Consider the following 19843-nt stretch of genomic DNA (forward strand, 5'->3'; position numbering starts at 1 on the left):
GTTAATTTATTTTATTACTGGTATAGGTTTGAAACTTAAGCTTTTTAATCGGTCTTGGTAGACTTGCCGGGATAATCTGCAACTTAAATGCGAAAAGAGGAAACATCTTTGAGCCATGGGTTTCAATTTTTTAACAACATTAACCTTAACCCACCGTGACCAGAAATGATAAAGGCTTGACTCGTGTTTCTCTAAATTTATTAAGATTTTATGTAACAAAGGAATTGCTTCGAAAACAAAACAGGTACTAAACTGTTTGTATTAGCTATGAACACTATTGTTGCTTGTTGATGGGATATTGTTGCTATGTTGGTTCTTTAGTGGTGATCGGTTGAAGGCAAAAGCAAATATTATAACTATAGACTTTGCTAAAATGGTGCCTTCAAGTTACAATTTGTCAACTGAAGCCGATTGTTTGTTATTTTTTATCTAACAAAAAACATGGACGTTATAATTTGCAAGAGGAGATGTGCGCACCACGTCCATATGAATGATGCACACTCACCATAGCTCTCCTGCATTATGTGAGGGATAATTTATATCGATAGGCAATATGGTTGCACTTGTGAATAGCTTGTGAGACGCACCATATGGTCATGACGCGTAGGTTAAGATATACTGACGTAGAAGTATACAAGACATGCACGAAAGCAAACCGTCATGTTTAACTTAAATTATAATTATTAGCATGACGTCACATCAACTCATCTTGATTTTTTTTTCAAACGAGCCACGAATGTCAAAGCAAGTTTACTCGCGTTAATTCGTCGCAAAAATTACCCGCAAACTGCGCCGCGGTTTCTTGGTTAAACAAAAACGTTGCACAGGCAAAGCTTTCTGCTAATTTGACAAAGAAATTAAAACAAAGAATATAATCAATGATCAACTGAGCAGAGACAAGTCATTTTTAGTTATTCATTAAGAAGTTGGTCGACCTTTGTAATGGGCGCTACCATGTGCGTCATCACCAAGGCAGCCAGCAGGCTTGTGACTTGCCGAAGCTTATAAAAACTTTTAATAATGAAACAAAATTTATTTACGAAAACCAGAAGGGAAACTTTTCTTTCATTATCTTAAATAGTACTAACCACTCGATGCATTCAAGTTCAAAAGCGCCATTGGCAAATTTTGCACTATCCAGCCCATACTTTGCAAGGAAATTAAAACGGGTTGTTGAATATTTAATACTTTGAAATGTTTTTCGTTCTTGTGTGGTCTGGGCCATGCTTGATGCGATAATAGATGATTTAGTTTGATCTAAATCTCCTTGGTAGAAAGCATCTGTGTAGTAACAATGCAACCTTTGATACTTTACTGATACTGTAACTGGATAATTTGAACGATAAAAATCAAATAAAATATGTACGATGATCGGAACTTGCACAAAAGCCAACTCGTTGTAACCCGGGGCTGGAACGATGAGGAATCATGTCATGGTCGGGTTTAAGTCGTGCAAAGACTTTCCTCAGTCCGAGGATAAAGATTGTGATGTCATACCAGTTAAATTTCCGCTAACCCTTGTACAGGGAATTATGATATCACTTGGAGTTTGTTGTTGTGCTACACAGAGGCGATGGGAAAGTTAATCGCCGTAAAACTATTTGCATGTTGCAAGATTTGATGTGAGTCAAATCGTGAGACACCTTATATGAGGGGCGCCATGTGTCAGATAGGTCGCTACTTCTATAAACTTGCTTCACAACTACGAGTTCAAGTACACAGCGATGGCAAAACTTTGTCCAATGCGGCTGGACCAAGATTAGGTTTATTTGTAAAATTCGAGACTCGACTATAGCTTTAGGTCTGCCATATTTTTAACAGATTTGGTTTTTAAAAGTGAGGGAACCTGGCCCTCAAGTATAAAAAGCGGAGGCCTAGGCCACTACAGCCCTTTTGTCACAAAGGGCCCATTCAGCCCCTTAGTTCCCACCATCTATGACTTTACTAAAACCATTTCATACACATGACAGTTCTAACTAACATGACACAATGAAATTTAACCAATGTTATATAACTGAATATCTAAACCATTATGCATAACACAACTAAAAATCTAAGCAATTATTTAATGCTAACTAAGCAATTAATAAATTAACAGACAGTCGTTGTAATAGTTTAAAGAGTTTCAGGATTTTACTGAAGGAAACGGATGACCTGTTATCGTGTACACATTACGTCATTTTTCTGACTAAAAATTTAGTTTACCGACCTTCATTGACAAGCTTAAGAATAACCCCATCTCAGCAACAGCACGCGCTTTGGTGAATCTTGAAGAATTTACTCAAAGTTACAATTACAATAGTTAAATACTGCACACACCTTGCCAGCTTCGACAGTTTTTGAATTTATGTTGAATGCAGATTTTTACATGAACGATTTTTACAGGCTTTTTATAACGGAAACCATGAATACATCATCAAATCATTACATCATTATTACATCAAACTGTTCCTTAACTGAAACACATTCATTGCCAGTTAATTAGCTAATTACCGACTGACAGTTACCAGAAGCCAACTAAATTAACCTCACACCTCAAGCAGTCTAGCTTATATAGAGGAACAGACTTCTTCTTCTCGCTGGAAATCATTATTTTTAACTCATTGCTGCCACCAACTGATCTCAGGTTATGTTGAAACATGTGGTTTAGTAATTTTACATCTAGAAATTCACAGTGACCTAACTGGAATAATGACGGTTGGAATTTACACACAAGACTTGTGGATAGTTGGGAATTTTAACAAAATGTAAGAACTTTATTGAATGAATTCAGTGTAAATTATTTGATATTTTTAAGGTATCTGGAATTTCATTTTTCTTTTGACTTGTTTCTTTACTAAGCAGAAAGCTAAATTTGTTAGCTTATTTCTTTGCATTTGTTTTCACTACGACTATGATAACTATGTCTCTAGCTACAAGTCGTGCTTCGTTATTCAGTTCAACAAATTTCACAATCAATCTACGTCATCAATCATTGAAACGGAGTTGTCTAAAGCTGCCCTGAAAAGCAGCTTACTGGAAAAATTCATGCAGTGAAAATCACAAAATTTTACTCCATTCCATTACAAGTTGAAACATCACCATTTTGGTTGGTTGGTGCTTAAAGTACTTTACATAAATTGAAGATGATTTAAAATCAGTTAGCAATGTTATACGTTGACAAAATCTATTGGCAGTAACAGTTACGTAATGCTTCATGACGCGAATATGAACAACAACGAGAATCGTCCAGTTGAAAAGTCATCTCGCATAAACTGGAATGCCTAAAAACCCCAGATTCCAATTTTCAACCTGGGATCGAACAAATATCATAGTTACGTCATAATTGCAACTTTCGTCGGTTAAGATCATTGCCAGGAAGTGTAAATTTATCACATGTCTGTTCGCAAATGATGTCATAAAGCAACAAAATTAGTTCAGAAAACAAAAGTTGGCGACGATGTAGGAGGATTGCCATTTTATAAGATGTCGATGTGATCTACTTTTAAATATATGCTTTGTATCAGAATTGCAGGTTTAATATTTGCTGAAGTCAAAGTCATAAAATAACGAAGGACAAATAAAATCGAAAGGCCACACACTTCAATATAGAAGCTTCTTTGGCTAAGTTACTGTAAATGATTCACAAATTTTGTTTTAAAAACGCTTTTATAACATTTGACATTCATAACGTCATATATACGTTTACTTGCTGCTGGTAGGCGACATAATAGGAAAAAACACTAAAAATCGTATTTCTTGTAGAGTTTAGTGTAAAAGCGAAATAATTATCTCGTTCTATTTGTTCTGGCTAACCTAAGCAAAAAAAATATGAATCAACACAGCTTTTCTTGCGTAATAATAGATAATGTTAAAACGTATTGTTATCAAACAAAATTACCCTTTGCTCTGTATAGAATAATAATTATTATGAAAAACACAGGAGACAACCATTATTTTGCTTCGTGTACAAGCGATTACTTAAGACCAGCGCAGCAAATGACATACAGTCGAATCCGCTTAATTCGGACACCGGATAACTCGGACAACTGCTTTATTCGGCCAAAATGCTCGAGAACGGAACAAAAGTAAAAATTGAAGGTAAAAAAACTCCTGTTAATTCGGACACAGGTTCGCAATTCCTATCGTTAGGTTATGACAAAATAAACTTCGTTCGTTTTAACACAAGATGCAGTTGCATTATGAGTGATTATGGTGAAACAATGACGATCGATGCAGTAACAATCGACAATGAACTCATATAAGGCCGTGCCAGCTTCATAGTCGCTTTTACCTCGGTAAAATTGCGTCCATCTTGTAGAACAGAATGGTACAGAAAAGTTTAGCAAAAAAATTAACTTGTTCACTAAAGTAAACGAAGAAAAAAATAAAGACGCTTGCTTCACAGTTGGGCAGTTAGCTGCGTTGGTGGGGATATCAAAAAGTGCGTATATGTGTGTGTTACACAGTAATATACAGTATTTGTTGAATCGTTTGGTATCGAAATACTGTACAATACAACTTACCTGGAGGTATAACTCTTGTGCGTTTTATGCGATCAGTGCCAATTACTGCAATATAGCGCAGCTGCAATTCATTTATTACGCAACAGTACAGTATTTTAAATGCCTTGTTTGCCTTTACACATGACCATGAAACGAAGAATTGATTTTCCGCTTAATTCGGCCAAAAGTGAGCGGAACCAAAGTGTCCAATTAAGCGGAATCGACTGTACAACGTACACATAAAAGCTAGGAATAATCGTAGCGCCAACACGCGAGGTAGAAATAAAGGCAACCGGATCGGTTATTGATACGCGATAAGGCGTGGGGACGGTCAATGAGGTCATAAAATTGCGTAAATGTGTGGTCAGACGAGTAGTTGTGAGACGGGACCTTGGGTAGATACAAACTTGTCCTAAAAAATATTTTTATCTTGTAGGCCGTGTATAATCAGTATCTGCTGTAAGTTATCTGCGTCTGTCTTTCCTGCGTCGTTCTCCGCATCTGGCTTGTATGTGGAGTAAGGACGAGATTGCGATCTCTCCAATGCTGGGCTGCAAGGTCACTCACAAGTAGTCGAGGAGCTTCAACAACACGCATCAGGTCGCATGGAGCTGGATTTTGTGTCTGGCTGGTGTTGGAATAAGCTGCATTTCGTTTTCAGTGAATTATCTCGCAAAATTAAAACTTGTAGAAGCAGTGCTGGGGCTGATGCACGTGACAAGGTTTGAAAGGGCGACAGCCAATAATACGACCAGATGTTCTTTGAAACTACACCGCGTTATTTTGTATTTTATATTATTACCGCTGTTATTTTGCGAGTGACGCAAAAAATATTATCTACGAGTGCATCAAAATACGGCTTAAAAACGTAAAGTTTTGACAAAATTCAGTAAATTTAGAAAAACATGAGCCGAGTTAAAACATTCGCTATAGAACAGAAGTTAATAAACGAACATAAACACGCATACATCGTATATCGGCTTCACCACAATGAAAGAAGGTCAAAGGTCAACCATAGAGTTGTGAAACTTCCTTTCACTCTACACTGACAGCGTTAAATTGTTTCGAAAGAGAATCTCTCCCAAAACCCCGTCCCCGCCCCTGTAACGTCACTCTCCGCCAGTGCCCGGAAGAAGTTGGAAGTTCTTGAGAACGACCGGATAACTGGATATCGGGGTCGAGTAGGAACCAATTCGGTCAATGTGGACGTGGATAGGGTATTTGGAGTATTCACTTGGGTATTAGGAGGTGGATAGGGGCGAGGCAGCCCTGGTTAAGCGGGACGTCGTAGCCCACCATGCACTTGAGGGAGTAGATGATGGCAGACTTGGTGATCGCTCTCGGCGCGTTCAAGTTGTTTATCACCATAAGGGGTGTCCCCTCGAAATCGAACGTCGCGCCGCCCTCCTTCAAGTCGATCTCCACGCGGAGGTTGATCACTGATCCGTCATCCATCTTGTCCGAAGCGCGAAGTACGCCGTCCGTTGTCGTGGAGACGTCGCGCAGCAGATTTCTGACCGCGACCTCGGCGAGGTGTTGGATGTGTGCCATGTAAGCTTGGGCCACGTCCAACCCGTAACACGATATAAGCTCCTGGACCAGGTGGATCCCCTAAACAGAAAGCTTCGTTGTAATGTCTGTGATTGATACAGTTGTGACGTCACAAAGACACTTACCTTCTGGTTAGCGGCAACTAGCGCTCTCAAGTCGGCCAGGTTGCCATGGAGATTGTGGGTCCCGCTGCAACGAGCAAAATCGCCGGGGAGCATGAGAATCGCTGTCACTTCTGTGGGGTCACAAGTAAAAACAAGTTCAACAGGGTTTAAAAATAATTCTGACTTAATAGAAAACCAGAAACCAATTCATCGTTTCACTTAACAACTACCATGAAACTTTTCAGCATCATATGATATGATAAAGCAGTCATTCACAACATTATCACAATCACAACCCATCATAAATCACAATCTTCGCATAATGTTTCAGTAGTGGTTGGTTAACACAAACACCATTGTTAAACAACAACAATGAAATGTTTCAAACATCTTATGATAAACTTTGTGATTAGATCTATAACATTTATCACATGGTCATACTCACGGTGAGATCAGGAAGATGAACTCCTTCAGCACATGGATGATTGGAGAGAATGCAATCTCCCTTATTGATATCTATCGCCCACATCTGGTACTGCACACCATCCTGAATGGCCCCTAGGTGGACAGGGGTGTGAGGAGCGTTGGAAACAAGACCACCATCATGTCCGAAAAAAGCGCACGAGAAGTCAAGTCGTTCCTGTCGGTTCATGTAATGTTACACAAAGAATATTGAGTGTTTTCACGACACAGAATGATCATAATAGAATTACAACTGCTCAGTTATCAAGAACATATTTGCACAAGCAAGTCTGGCAATATACACAAGACTATACAGGACTTTCAACAGCTGAACCACAGATAAAATGTCAAGGGCCGAGAAATCTTGGTGCAATAAATTCGCAGAAATTAGACCAAACAAGTAAAAGCAGTTTTGGACGATTATCTAGACCAGTGATGCACACAGCAGTCTCCAGCTAAAGTACGCAACTTAAATCTGGTCGGTTTGTGCGTTGTTTGCAATGTTTTTGTTATTTCTTCCCTTGAAGTGTGCACAGTGACAGAACTACACATCACAATCAACCCTTTTAAGCCGTAACAATTACACAAGTATAATTTAGTCTGCTGGGTTTACGGTTATGACAACAAATGCACAGCTTGGTCCTTGAGATGAACTTTTTAATTTAGATTAGTAAAGTAGGCCTAAGTATCAAACTTGTAATCGCGAATAAGTTACCAGGTCAGTGGAATCAAATCTGCATGCACTATATACAACGCTTGCATGAGATGGGTGCAGTAGTGAGCTAGCCTGCAGTAAAATTGTACAAGTTTTTGTAGATGAAATTATTGTGTTAGGTGGTGAGTATAATTGCACAGTAGCTTACTCCTAGTAATCCTGTACTTTTAACTGCGCATGATGTCAAGCATTTAAGTCAGTGTTTCTCAAACTTTTTGCGATCGCGTACCACTCATTCGTTTTTTTTGCTACACTGCGTACCACCTGGCTCCTGAATGACTTATTTTACTCAAATGTACCGGTATTTATTAGTTATTACCGTTATTACTATACCATAAATCCAATGAATAGCAAGAAAACACAATTTAATTTGATAGATGCAACTGTTTCTTCTGCACAAGCTTGTCTATCCGGGGCAACACATTATTCACAGCACATCGAAAATCATGTTCAGCGGTACCACTTAAAAAGCTCTCGCGTACCGCTAGTGGTACGCGTACCACAGTTTGAGAACCACTGATTTAAGTGAATCTCAGAGATTAGAAGTTATCACCGGGTTGAGGGAGCCAGCTCCTCCAAGTAAGTAAAGTTTTGCTCGGAAGGACGAAGTGAGTGAAGACATTATTCCAAAGGTTTAGAAGAATCATCAAGAAGTTATTAGAAAATGATCTGCTTTGATGTCTGAAGAGACCAAAACAAAACAATTTCGAGAATCTATTGGTCAATTTTCTGAACTGGAGGATATGTTGTATGTTTGGATTGATAGCAAGCGTCGCACAAGCCTTCCACTTCCGCCTTCATTGGCCGTTTTTAAAGCAATACAAATCGCTGAACAGCTATTGATATCAGAGGATGACTTGAAAGCTTCATGGCAGTGGCCGATTCCGATCACGTCGTGGATTGCAGAAAATTCTTCTCCACGATGAGAAGATCCCGAGAATGTTTATAACATGGAGGAAACTGGGTTATTTTTTCAGCTCTTGTTCATGCCATCTGGAGATGTCAGAACTATCCGAGGAAAAAGAAAGCTAAAGAACGAGTGTCACTGGTTGCTTGCGCAAATGACACAGGAACGCATAAAGTTCCTTGCGCATTGATTGGGAAACCAAAATTTCCGGCTTGTGTCAAGAATCGAGAATGGCCTCTAAAGTACTATGTCAGGGTAAAGCATGGATGGACGTTGACATGTGTTGGAAATGGTTTAATAAAGTTTTTCATCCTGAAGTGAAGAAGAGAACAGGACGCTGGGTTCTCTTGTTGATGGACACCGCTCCTTGTCATTTTTCTGCTTTTAAGAGAAACAACGTCAAGGTGGCATTTTCCCTTCCAACTGCACTAGCTGGAAGCAACCATGCGATATGGGTATAATTGCAGCACTAAAGAAAAGTTGAGATATTTGTATGTTAAGGATGTTCTTAGCCTTTATGAGCTAAAAGAGACTTTGAAGTTACGCAAACAAGAGCAAGCAAAAAGGTTACCCAGAGGGGCAGCGGGTGTTGCCTATGGCAACCATCATCTGCTAGATGCAGCGAATTACGTCAACTATGCATGCGATGCGATATCAGAATCAGCGATAGAAAACGTGTTTAAAAGGGCTGAATTATTTCCATTAGAAGGTGGCATTGTTGATGGATGAAATCTGATATGATCTTATGTCCAGGATACGAGAACTAGATATGAAAAAACTGTTTAATTTTTCGACATGTGGTGGCTTACCACTCGATGTCACTAGAGCATGATCTTCAATCCCAGAAAGTTCGATACCTCCAACTCTGCCACCATCGTTGATGATGTCACGTCCTGGATTGGCAAAACCAAATTCTTTCTTGTATCTGCAGATGCGTGAATGAGTTTGATGTTAGTGAACTAAATAATAATGTTTGAATAATCTAAAAATTTGAATGCTAAGTTTTAATAAAACGACAGCGTAGCTGTTGCATAGTAATTGGTTGTGAACATTCTACAAATATCATTCGACAACTACTTATACATGGACGAGGTTCTTTGCGACTAAATGTGGAAAATACTTCAACTGCACCAGTGTTGACCTTAGAACCCACCTGGCTTGGAAAGTCGGCAAAAAGTCACCAAACTTTGATGCGACAAAATCTAAGTTTTTTACCGTGGAAGGCTGACACATGAGGGCGCAGTCGGTCCGCTCATACCTCGGATTCAAATAAAGATCGGTTTTGATGCTTTCAGGGGAAACCCTGATCTGATAATGCTTGCACACACTCGACTATAAGCTCATCAACAGTGACATCTAGTGCAGATATGGGCTCTGTGATCGAAATGCAACAAAATTGTTCTCAAAAGATTTATATCAAACAAATCAGAAAAGAACAAATTATTAGGTAATTGCAATCATCCAATTTACCAATACGAGATTATCAATTAACATATGTATATTGAGATGTTTATATGACATTTTATTATCCAACCATTACAGCGAGATGATGATTTAAACTGTGATAATACACTGTGATATAACAAATTGGTAATAATGAAGTAAAATAACTGTCGCAAACTGTTAATTAGAAAAAAAGTCACCCAAATGAATTAAATAAGTAAAAACATTCGGAAAAGACGTAACTCTTTAATCTTGTTTAAATAAGAGACAGCCTTTGTTGTAGAGAGAAGAGATTGTCAAGTTGCCTGAGCTACCGCAAAACTAGCACTAAATACACATGGACCACGAACGGAATGGCAAATTTTTCGTGGCAATTCGCCGTGAAAAATATCGGCTTCGTGTGCTCAGGGAAGAAAACCTGATGTGTGGTTGGAAATAATGAAGCCATGCTACATAATGTTGTCTGATATAATCAGGTAATTTCATATGATATAATACCAACTAAACAAATGATCGTTGGTAACCACATAAATTACCACATCGGCAACTAAATTGCCAAATAACCACATAGCTGGTAAATTAGGTAACCACATAATGGTGGTGGTCCCAGCATAAATCGCAAACTTCTGATAATGTTTTAGTAGCGGTTGGTTAACATAAACACCGTTGTGAAACAACCATGAAATTTTTGAACATCGTATGGCAAACTTTATGTTCAGATCTATAACATTTATCACATCACCAAGCAAATCACATGATCATACTCACGAGATTGATCAGGAAGATGAACTCCTCCAGTACATGGATGGTTGGAGAGGATGCAATCTCCTTCATTGATATCTATCGCCCTCATCTGGTACTGCACGGCATCCTGCATGGCCCCTAGGTGGCCTAGGATGTGAGAAGCGTTGGAAACAAGACCACCATCATGTCCGAAAAGAGCGCATGAGAAGTCAAGTCGTTCCTGTCGATTCATGTAATGTTACACAATAAAAAATGAGTGTTCTAATGACACACAATGATCATAATAGAATTACACCTACTCAGCTATCAACAACGTATTTACACAAGCAAGTCTTGCAATATACAAAGACTAGACAGGACTTTCAACGACTGAACCACAGATAAAATGTCAAGGGCTGAGAAATCTTGGTGCAATAAATTCGCAGAAATTAGAACAAACAAGTAAAAGCAGTGTTGGACGATTATCTAGACCAGTAATATAAAATAACAAACAAGTATAAATATGACAAGTTCAAGCCAGACCTTAATGTTAGTGGATATCGCTGTCCGTTGTAGAATCCTACCCATCTGTTCTGCAATGCTCATGAACCTTTGATGTCAAAGGTCAGAGGTTATAATATAGTGATGGGGTCAGTGATCCCAGTCTAGCACATAACCCATAAAAGTTAATTGGGAATGACAAAAAACCCAACCACGCCTTACAGCTACCCCAATAATAATTGTATGCATTTGGTATTCAATTTCCCAGTTATTGTCTTTTGGGTAAATTGTCAGTCATAAAAATCGCTTCGAGAAATTCAGTCCACCAAATAACACTTAACAATAACAAATACCACCTATTTAAAATAACGGAGAATGACAAAGAACCCAACCACACCTTACAACTACCACAATGGTCATTGCATGCATTTGATATTCAATTTTCCAGTTATTGTCAGTTATAAAACTTACTTCCAAAAACTGTATCTACGAAATAACACTGACCTGTGTGAAAATATAGAGAGTTGGATGGCGTCCAATTCCTTGCCAATATGCCTCGGCTTTCCCTTCCCTATCATGATGGTCACGTCACCTGAATAAGCGAATTTTCACAAAATTACAATTTCTAATCACGGCAAGCTACAATGATGTTGTCAGTCTATCATGTAACAAAAAGACAACCCTCAACACAATCTAAAGTGATGTTACCATGATGTCATAATGCAATACATAGTCATACGCAACCATGATGTCATACCGCAATACCTTTCTTAGTCATCTTTCCCTTGCAGTCAGGTTCCACCAAGATTGTGCTGATTTTGTGGATGATAATCGCTGGACCGTGAATCACCTGACAGATCCTCTATGAAAGTCACAAAGTCACAATATTTTACAAAAGGTAAAGATAAAATATCTCAAAAAGATCGAAAGAAAACAAGATACTCAATACTATAATATACAGTCGAAATCGGTTAATCGCATATGGGTTAAAGGCATAAATCGCTTAATAGCATTGCATTGCATAATCCCAAACCATTCCCATTCACTTGTGAAGAAAATTCAACGGTTAATCGCATAAGGGTTAATCGCATAAATCGGTTAATCGAATAGGTTTTCTTGATTGATTTGTAGACTTTTATCACTTAACCGCATTTTTCCTTTGATGAAGTGTTAAGTCGCTGAAGATTATCCTCACCAATAAACAAAAATCATCGTCAGATCTCTCGCAAGGCTATAGAGACAGTAGCACGTAAATGATTTGAACAATAAAGTAAAACTTCACGAAAAAAAGCCTTCTCTACAGTGATTATGAACCACAAAACTACGTTTCATTTAAGGATTGTTACGGATCGTTACATCACAATAGAACAACAAGACTAATTTTTATTTAAGCATTGTTACGTCGCAAAGCGCAAACCACTGCAAAAACGTAGAATACCTGTACTGTACTGTAGCCTACGTATACGATATAAAATGCCAGGAAATAGTAAGCCAGCAAAGCGAAAAGATTTATGTCTGTCCGATAGAATCCTTGTTATTGAAAAATTTTTTGTGTCGAAATCAAAAAGAAGGAAGCTCACTTGTTGCGTCATTCCAAAAATCGGCGGAGGAGCAAGAATGCGTGCGCCGGTGTTTAAAAGAGAATAACGGAGAAAATGTAGGAACACATACACTGATTAATCGCATAAAAAAGCTTGGAAAATTGACTATGCGATTAACTGATTTCGACTGTATACACAAAAATATAACGAAGCATTTAGAGTCCAAACAACACATATAAGCACATATCAGCACATTGAAATAAAAAACACACTTTGTTCTGTTGTTGACATTAACAGGAAAATTTGTGCCATTGTTGAAATTTTGTCTTAATTTAAGATTTCAAAATAAAATACCTGTGGCGCTTGTATGGTGACACCAGCTGTAGTAGACTTGAACACATGCTCATATTCCCCGTCGTATCGACTTAGATCTGTTGATGTTCCTGAGTAAATAGTGTCATAAATTTCACGATGACAACACAAGGACATAACTTACGTAATCTTATTAATATTTACCTAGCTTGCGCATGCATGCAACATACATGCTCATACTGATACTGGATATCCTAGCGGCACCATACCTCCCATGTTGTACCCAATGCTGGGTTGGGCTTCAAATGATGTCATAGTGTACCCCACTACGCCACCTGCTGGGCCGGATAATATTGCTCTATTTCCATCGAACCTGAGCATTGAGGAGTGTGAGATGTTGTATTTTATATCAGAAGACGTAAACATTTGATGAATCTTTTCCAACTCAAGGGCTGTTTGAGTGTTGAGTTTTTTACAGGCGGGCCAGATCATAGGCACAAACGATGTCATAATTAGTTGGAGCTGTTACTTGCTCCTATATCTGCGTTCCTCAATCTACAACACAGTTTGCAATGATAGGTGTCACTTTGTTGGTAGCTTGCTTATCGCTGATTTAAATGAATATGACGATCTGTTGTTATACTTCATGTTAATATAATAATATAATCACAACCTTACGAACAAACTTACTTATCAATAGGAGTGAGGCCACCATCAGACTGCATAAAGAGCGAGTTGATGTCTATGTTGCTGAATTCAGACTGAAAGCTTCTATATATTCTTTAACTCACAGTGTGAGGTAGGCATCTACGCATGCAGCGAAGTCGTGCGAGACAATCTTGACCATGGACTTGAGATGATAGTTAAGACTTGTTTAAATCTCATCTCCATGGCAATCTTTTTAACTGCTACTTCATACTCGGAAAAGCTGCATACATAGACATCTGATGTCACAGTTGAACGTTAAAAATATTAAATTAAACTTGATTATGCAATAGCATAATTAGTTATTTACTAATCAATATATAAACAAAATAGACCAGCATCACAAAGTGAACAATAACCTTTAACTAAACAATCGATAATCCGAAGTTTTGAGACGACAACTTAAAGCAATCGAGCTTAAAAAAGACTCAAACTCAGCATTCTTTTACTTTTGCTGCCAAACAAAGCAAAACAGTTGTAGGCACCAAAACACATGCATTGCCAAGCTGATGTAATTTCAATCTAACAACAGCATAGACTCACATGTATGAATGCATGACAGCATCAAACAAATAAACTACTATAATTACGCACAGAAGTGAGGCTTACTTGAGCTCTTGCCTGACACTAACATAAGCGTAGGTGCAGTTCTACAACCAACAGAAAACTAGGATATAATCAGGAATAGGAAAGCAGATCAAAAAGGTTAAGAACCGCTGCTTTAAATCAAAGTAAAAAGTGATAATAAACTCATCTCTGACGAAATATTAAAGACCATGAAAATTATAAAATAAGCAAAGACGAAAAATACAAAACCCACATTTAAAGTCAGCAGTAGGTAGTAGCTTAATACAACTGCATTGTCAACTGGAAATATCAGAGTTAATAAACTTACGAGGTCCAACATTTTTGGTTTTGATTGGTTTCCAAGAGGATCTCTCCAACCCTCAGTGAGAGCAAGTGCCATTCTCTCATCTTTCCTCTCGAGGAGAAAATTTGTGGCAACGGTCGTTCCCATCCGGATGAAATCGATCTTAATCAAGTCAGGTGATTAACGCATTATAATTTTCAACTCTTCAAAACAAAAATAAACTATGTATACATAATTAGGCGGTCTATAGATTTAAACAGCATTTCATAGCAGTGGTTTTAGCCAAGTTGACAAATGGTTAAACCTGTGGAGATGATGAAAAACTAACATTAATTACAGACAAAATTACAGGCATATTTGTAATTAAGCACCAACAATAAAATCAAACTACATTTGATAATAATCTTTTTAGCCTCGTCAACAAAGCAACAAATTAAACTTGAAGCAACAATGAGAAATAAAATTATTCACAAAATTATGATAAACTTTTCCATATATATAGGCTTTATTTATGTTTATTTTTGTAACATACCTGTTCCATAATGCTTCGAATTCCTTCCCTGGGAGCATCACAGTAATTTTGTGGATCGACAGACAACAGCTCATCACTTCGACGCATAGGTCAGTCAATTGGCAGATCTGTCAACTACTTCTGCTGCATTTGCAATGAATGCTTTCAATATCGAAAATGAAGTTAGGATTAACATTTTTCATGTCTAGGCTATGTAGCATAGGCCTAGGCCTACTACACTGGAAAAAAAGTGACCGTCATCAGTCCAAAATTTTTATCATTGACTATTAAGACGTTGATTTCGTTGAAAAAACATTGCCCATACCTTATTGTGGTCCAAGTAATACCCATAAATCTGCCTACATACAGTTTGCAACTCCTTTTTATGGCTGACTAAGCCTACGCACCACCGATGCACTGGAAACAATGATGGCTACAACTAAAACCCAGTGTACGATGTGATTGGCATTTACTTCGTTATAAGTGAAAGACTAGTGGCTTAATCTCATTCGTGCCATGTAATATACGAAGCCACTTGACACAGTCAGAGTTATTGACCTAATAGTTGCTGTTATCGCGATAAATATCACATTAATATTGAGATGGTGACATTTCGTCACTGTTTAATTCAAAACCTTCCTTAGAATCCTTATCCATGCAATGCCGTAATTTTATGAACTTTGTTATTAAATGGAAGGTTAAACAAGGTCGAAACAGCTTCAAAGTAATCCTGTGTAAGTACAATAGGCAGACATTTAATATAAATTTCATTACCCTAATTACTTTCCTCGAAAAATTAAGACCTTTTTTTTAACAATCCGGGAATGCTAACGTGCACAATTGCTACGATTCTTTGATTTATTTTTCACATAAAAACACGGCATTTATGCTAACAATCACAACGAATATGTTCAAGACAACCTTTGTGATAAATATATCAATTAATGTAATATAAAATTGTTTACGACATAGAACTCTCAGCTATCGAATCAGTGAAGCATAACACTGCGTGACGTAATCGATTGTTCCCCTGTGCGTGCATTTTGATTTATTCAGTGCCTTTTGGTTTCTACGTTCAACGCGGCAACATGTATTTGTGCTGTTGCTGTCACAATGTTCTATCTTGATTTATTCGTTCAATGAAACTTCATTATAATCAGATTATACAGTTGTCGAGGTGTGCAATTAATTCTAAGATTAAGAAAAGTGAAACAACGACCTGAGACTCATTCACTTCGAGGACATTAAGTAATTTTACAGACAAACATTGTAATTCAAGTGATCGTCCTTACAGGCTAAGGAATGATAAACCACCATTTCATTACACCTTAATTTAAGCTAAAATATGTGGTTCTTAACTATATAATAACAAATGTTATGCACTTTGTTAGAACAAATTCAAACAAAATTACAATCAAACAATCCCAGTAATATCGATTATTTGAGGACTTAAAATTTTACTGTTCAACTTGTAAAATGGAAAATCCTGTATACTTACAACATGTAAATATTTAATTTCAAACAGTTCACTTTTTGCAATTTCGTAGCGTAAATATTTAAGACCTCGTCCTCTGAAATCACTACATACTTTCTAACAAGAGACACGTACATAGTTTCACACAACATTACCAATTCCAGTCTCCCAAAATCAGGAAGACCATCTTGAACATATGTGGCAACAAAGCACCGAATGTTATATTATGTACCGTAAATTTCTATCCATCGAAAGTACGAACGATTGTGTGACATGACGCTGAGAAAAGTCAACAAATCGGCAGAAAAGTTGTTAAACAGAAGAACTTTTGGTCCCAGAGTATACTTGGACGCAAATAAATTTTCGTCTTGCAACAGCATACAGAGGTGACGTTGGTGCTTTTCCGCCAAAAACTTTTGGGTGTTTTTAAAAGAAGCTCTGCTAGTTAAAGACTTGAATAAAGACTGCTTCGCCTCAAACCGCATGCACCATGTTCTTCCAGATGAACCAAGGTTTTCTATATCCGTTTGCACATGAGTCAGATAATGTTGTTTTGGGATGATATTAACACTTGGAAACGCTAATTTATAGATCTGGAAATAAGAAGAAATCAACAAACACAAATAAAGTCAAGGTCATGGGCAATGTTCGGAGACAAAGGAATATTGATAATTTTCAGCAAAGCTAAAAAGCACTGGTAAGTGTCACAAAGAAAATCAATGAACTCACTAAGTACAAAGGGCAGCATTCTTGCCAGTGGGAGCACGACATATGGCCGCGGGAAATTGGCCGCGAACAAACTCACCGGGGTCAACTGAACGTGACGTAAATTGACCGCAGACAAACTGACTGTGACATAAACTGGCCGGCGATCAAATTAACCGTCGATAAATTGGCCGGCGATCAAATTAACCGGCGACAAATTGGCCGTCAAAAGGTCAAAATTTTAAACTCGGTAGTATATGATATGTAAAGTAAATATTTGTTTGTAACTATTTCCTTTGTTTTTAACAAAATTGTTTTTTATTTCAATACACATTGAAACGTTTATTGAAATAAACAGAAATATTTCCGGAAATACGAGAAATACGAGTAACAACATTAAAAGACGTTCACTGCAAAACACATATGACACTACATAATATGGGCACTAAAATTTACACAAGCTGTTATTTGACAAACAAGGAAGTTTATTGCGCAAATTGTAGGTTGTGGGCGATGTCTCTGAGAAAATCTAATATGTCACGGTTTGCAAAATCTTCAACGATGGTTATTGCAATAAGTCCATTGTTACAACATGAGATAGGCTACAACGCATTGTTTCATAATCTCATCAAACAACTCGTCTAGACTGGGAAAATGTATGTAACAATAAGAAATCTATGAATATGGGTCACCGTACAAGGGGCCAAAAAACTCTACGAGTGGCAACCTTGACTGCAATACACATACTGGATAGTGACTAGATAGTGAATTAGAATTTTGACCTTTTGACGGCCAATTTGTCGTCGGTTAATTTGATCGCCGGCCAATTTATCGACGGTTAATTTGATCGCCGGCCAGTTTATGTCACAGTCAGTTTGTCTGCGGTCAATTTACGTCACGTTCAGTTGACCCCGGTGAGTTTGTTCGCGGCCATATGTCGTGGAACCCTTGCCAGTAGTAGCATTTGTGATGTGGGCTGACGCAATTTCTTCTCTTTTTTGATATGGTGAGACATTATCTGAGAAGGTTTTTTTGCTGTCTCGAAATAGCAGCACGGAAAATTTGAAACCTTTTAATTTAGCGTTGAAAGCGTTAACTTATTTTTTTTCGTAGATATGAGTTAAGCATAGGAATAATGGCATGCGGCAAACATCCTTCTAGGACATAACAATAATGTCTATATAGCGACATGTTTAGGCAAAATTGTCGTTTAAAAAGTTAAACATATATGGCACAGAGATAATAGTTTTAAGAGTATATTCTACCGGGCGAAAAATAGAGCAACAAACTTCAATTTTAAAAACAGCCCTATTGCGGTAATAACGACAGATCTTTTTCGAAGATTCAATGCTGAAGAAATTAAATCACTCACCACAGCTTGGTCGCAGTTGCAATGAAGTCGAATTTTCCGGAGTCGCCAACAGAAGGGGAATAATAAAGTAGTGACTGACGCATTCTGCTACATTACTTCTAACATAATTCTAGAAACTAATTCACTGCTAATTTATGTAATGAACTACTCATATACACTTCGTGAGCACGCACAGTGGCTGTTGTTAAAAATTCCTGTCCGCCTAAATACGTTAGAAACCTAAATAGGAGTCAGTGGAATGCGTTTCCACATATTAAACTAAATTCTGGCGAATCTTTTGGTTAAATGCTTGCAAAATAATTGAAGTGAAGAAGGCGCCAACCCCAAGGCTTCGCTTGATTTATCACGCCGACATAGATTGTCTGCTGGCAAAGACTGTCTGCTGGCTCAACTTAGGTTATTTTTATTGCGGCGCTTTACGTCATCACGTCGAGCGTGTTGGTTGTCTTTTGGCTGCTGTTGCTGGTGGTCATCCAACTTTGTCGGTTATGCATTGAAAAACGAAGGTTTTGCTTAACGCCAAGTGACCGAGCAACCTGACTCAGTGTTAATCGTGATATTGTGGGGACTCGTCCAATAAACTTTGAGTGAGAGCTTTTAAACAAGATGTGATTTGTAATAATTGATCACTTGGCGTCAAGCAAAAACTTTCGTTTTAACCAACAAAGCGAAGTTATTTCTTAAATGACATAGAGAAGTGATTAACGCGATAGTCCGCGTAGATGGAAAAAGATGAGAGGAAGTTCAAGGTGAGAAAGCGACAACGCAAATATATTGGTCACGTGGCGGCATTTCATTCTACACTTCACTGCATCTGTAGAACGCCAACCTAAAAGAAATTTATGGTGCTGCGCCACCAACCAAAGATGGTATTCATTCTCACAAATGCTTGATGACGTAAACATGAACCGTAACATAATACCGTATTTAATGCACTTGCCAACACCGATAGAGATTTGAAAGAAATGTCGATATATGCCAATTGCAATATATCATGTCGATCTTTTATGGGGCCGACGTCGGTTAAATCGCACCCCGGCCCCACCTTGCCGTGAAAGTTCATAGGGGTGGGAGTCATTTCAAAGTTTCTTTGTCACGTCACAATGCAAATTTTGTTTTCTCTGAATGCACAGTCCCAGCAAATAGCATTATGGTAAAAAAGTAAGTTGCATGAAGTGCAAAAGATTAAACAATTAATTAGCAATGTTTTAAGTAAACGGCAATAGCTGTTATGTAATGCTCCATGACGTAATTATGACCTTAACAATATGCTCGCGATATTCCACCATCGTTTGCACTCAACTTTAACAAGGGATGGGCAGCTTTGATTTAAAAAGTTGTCTTACGCCTACTTGTGGCAAATATCAAATTATCTTGCACTCGCATGATGTCGCTTTTCTATTCACTATCCTTCAATCATGTTTGACCGGGTTTCCCTTACCTTCAGCTCCATAGGGTTGAA

At 37.9% G+C, this 19843-nt stretch overlaps 3 protein-coding genes and 1 long non-coding RNA gene across 5 annotated transcripts in view; 1 reads left to right on the forward strand and 3 right to left on the reverse strand.

The window, feature by feature from the left end:
- The first annotated feature begins 4011 nt into the window (after positions 1-4011).
- Positions 4012-19843, forward strand: part of LOC143453429 (uncharacterized) — a 195784-nt gene continuing 179952 nt past the window's right edge. The window contains exon 1 of the long non-coding RNA XR_013115180.1: positions 4012-4110. This is a non-coding gene — a long non-coding RNA (uncharacterized LOC143453429). The remainder of the gene's footprint in view (positions 4111-19843) is intronic.
- LOC143453411 (5-oxoprolinase-like) lies at positions 6157-9561 on the reverse strand. 2 transcript variants are annotated; one of them, XM_076954755.1, is made up of 4 exons: positions 9377-9561; positions 9033-9148; positions 6585-8692; positions 6157-6270 (listed from the first exon to the last, which is right to left on the reverse strand). In XM_076954755.1, exons 1-3 carry the CDS (start codon positions 9454-9456, stop codon positions 8652-8654), a joined length of 237 nt encoding a protein of 78 aa, XP_076810870.1. In that variant the 5' UTR covers positions 9457-9561; the 3' UTR covers positions 6157-6270; positions 6585-8651. The 2 variants fall into 2 exon arrangements, with proteins under 2 accessions (XP_076810870.1, XP_076810868.1); XM_076954753.1 differs by lacking the exons at positions 6157-6270; positions 6585-8692 and having other exon boundaries at positions 8867-9148.
- LOC143451658 (5-oxoprolinase-like) lies at positions 10400-13496 on the reverse strand. The gene is made up of 7 exons (XM_076952361.1): positions 13434-13496; positions 13013-13298; positions 12786-12874; positions 11656-11752; positions 11395-11482; positions 10933-10999; positions 10400-10630 (listed from the first exon to the last, which is right to left on the reverse strand). The coding sequence occupies exons 2-7, from the start codon at positions 13251-13253 to the stop codon at positions 10400-10402; spliced, it is 813 nt and encodes a 270-aa protein (XP_076808476.1). The 5' UTR covers positions 13254-13298; positions 13434-13496.
- On the reverse strand, positions 13490-15129 carry LOC143453416 (5-oxoprolinase-like). Its single transcript, XM_076954764.1, has 3 exons — positions 14852-15129; positions 14344-14481; positions 13490-13671 (listed from the first exon to the last, which is right to left on the reverse strand). Exons 1-3 carry the CDS (start codon positions 14936-14938, stop codon positions 13657-13659), a joined length of 240 nt encoding a protein of 79 aa, XP_076810879.1. The 5' UTR covers positions 14939-15129; the 3' UTR covers positions 13490-13656.

The sequence above is a fragment of the Clavelina lepadiformis genome, chromosome 4, assembly GCF_947623445.1.
Source record: "Clavelina lepadiformis chromosome 4, kaClaLepa1.1, whole genome shotgun sequence".
Taxonomy (NCBI): domain Eukaryota; kingdom Metazoa; phylum Chordata; class Ascidiacea; order Aplousobranchia; family Clavelinidae; genus Clavelina; species Clavelina lepadiformis.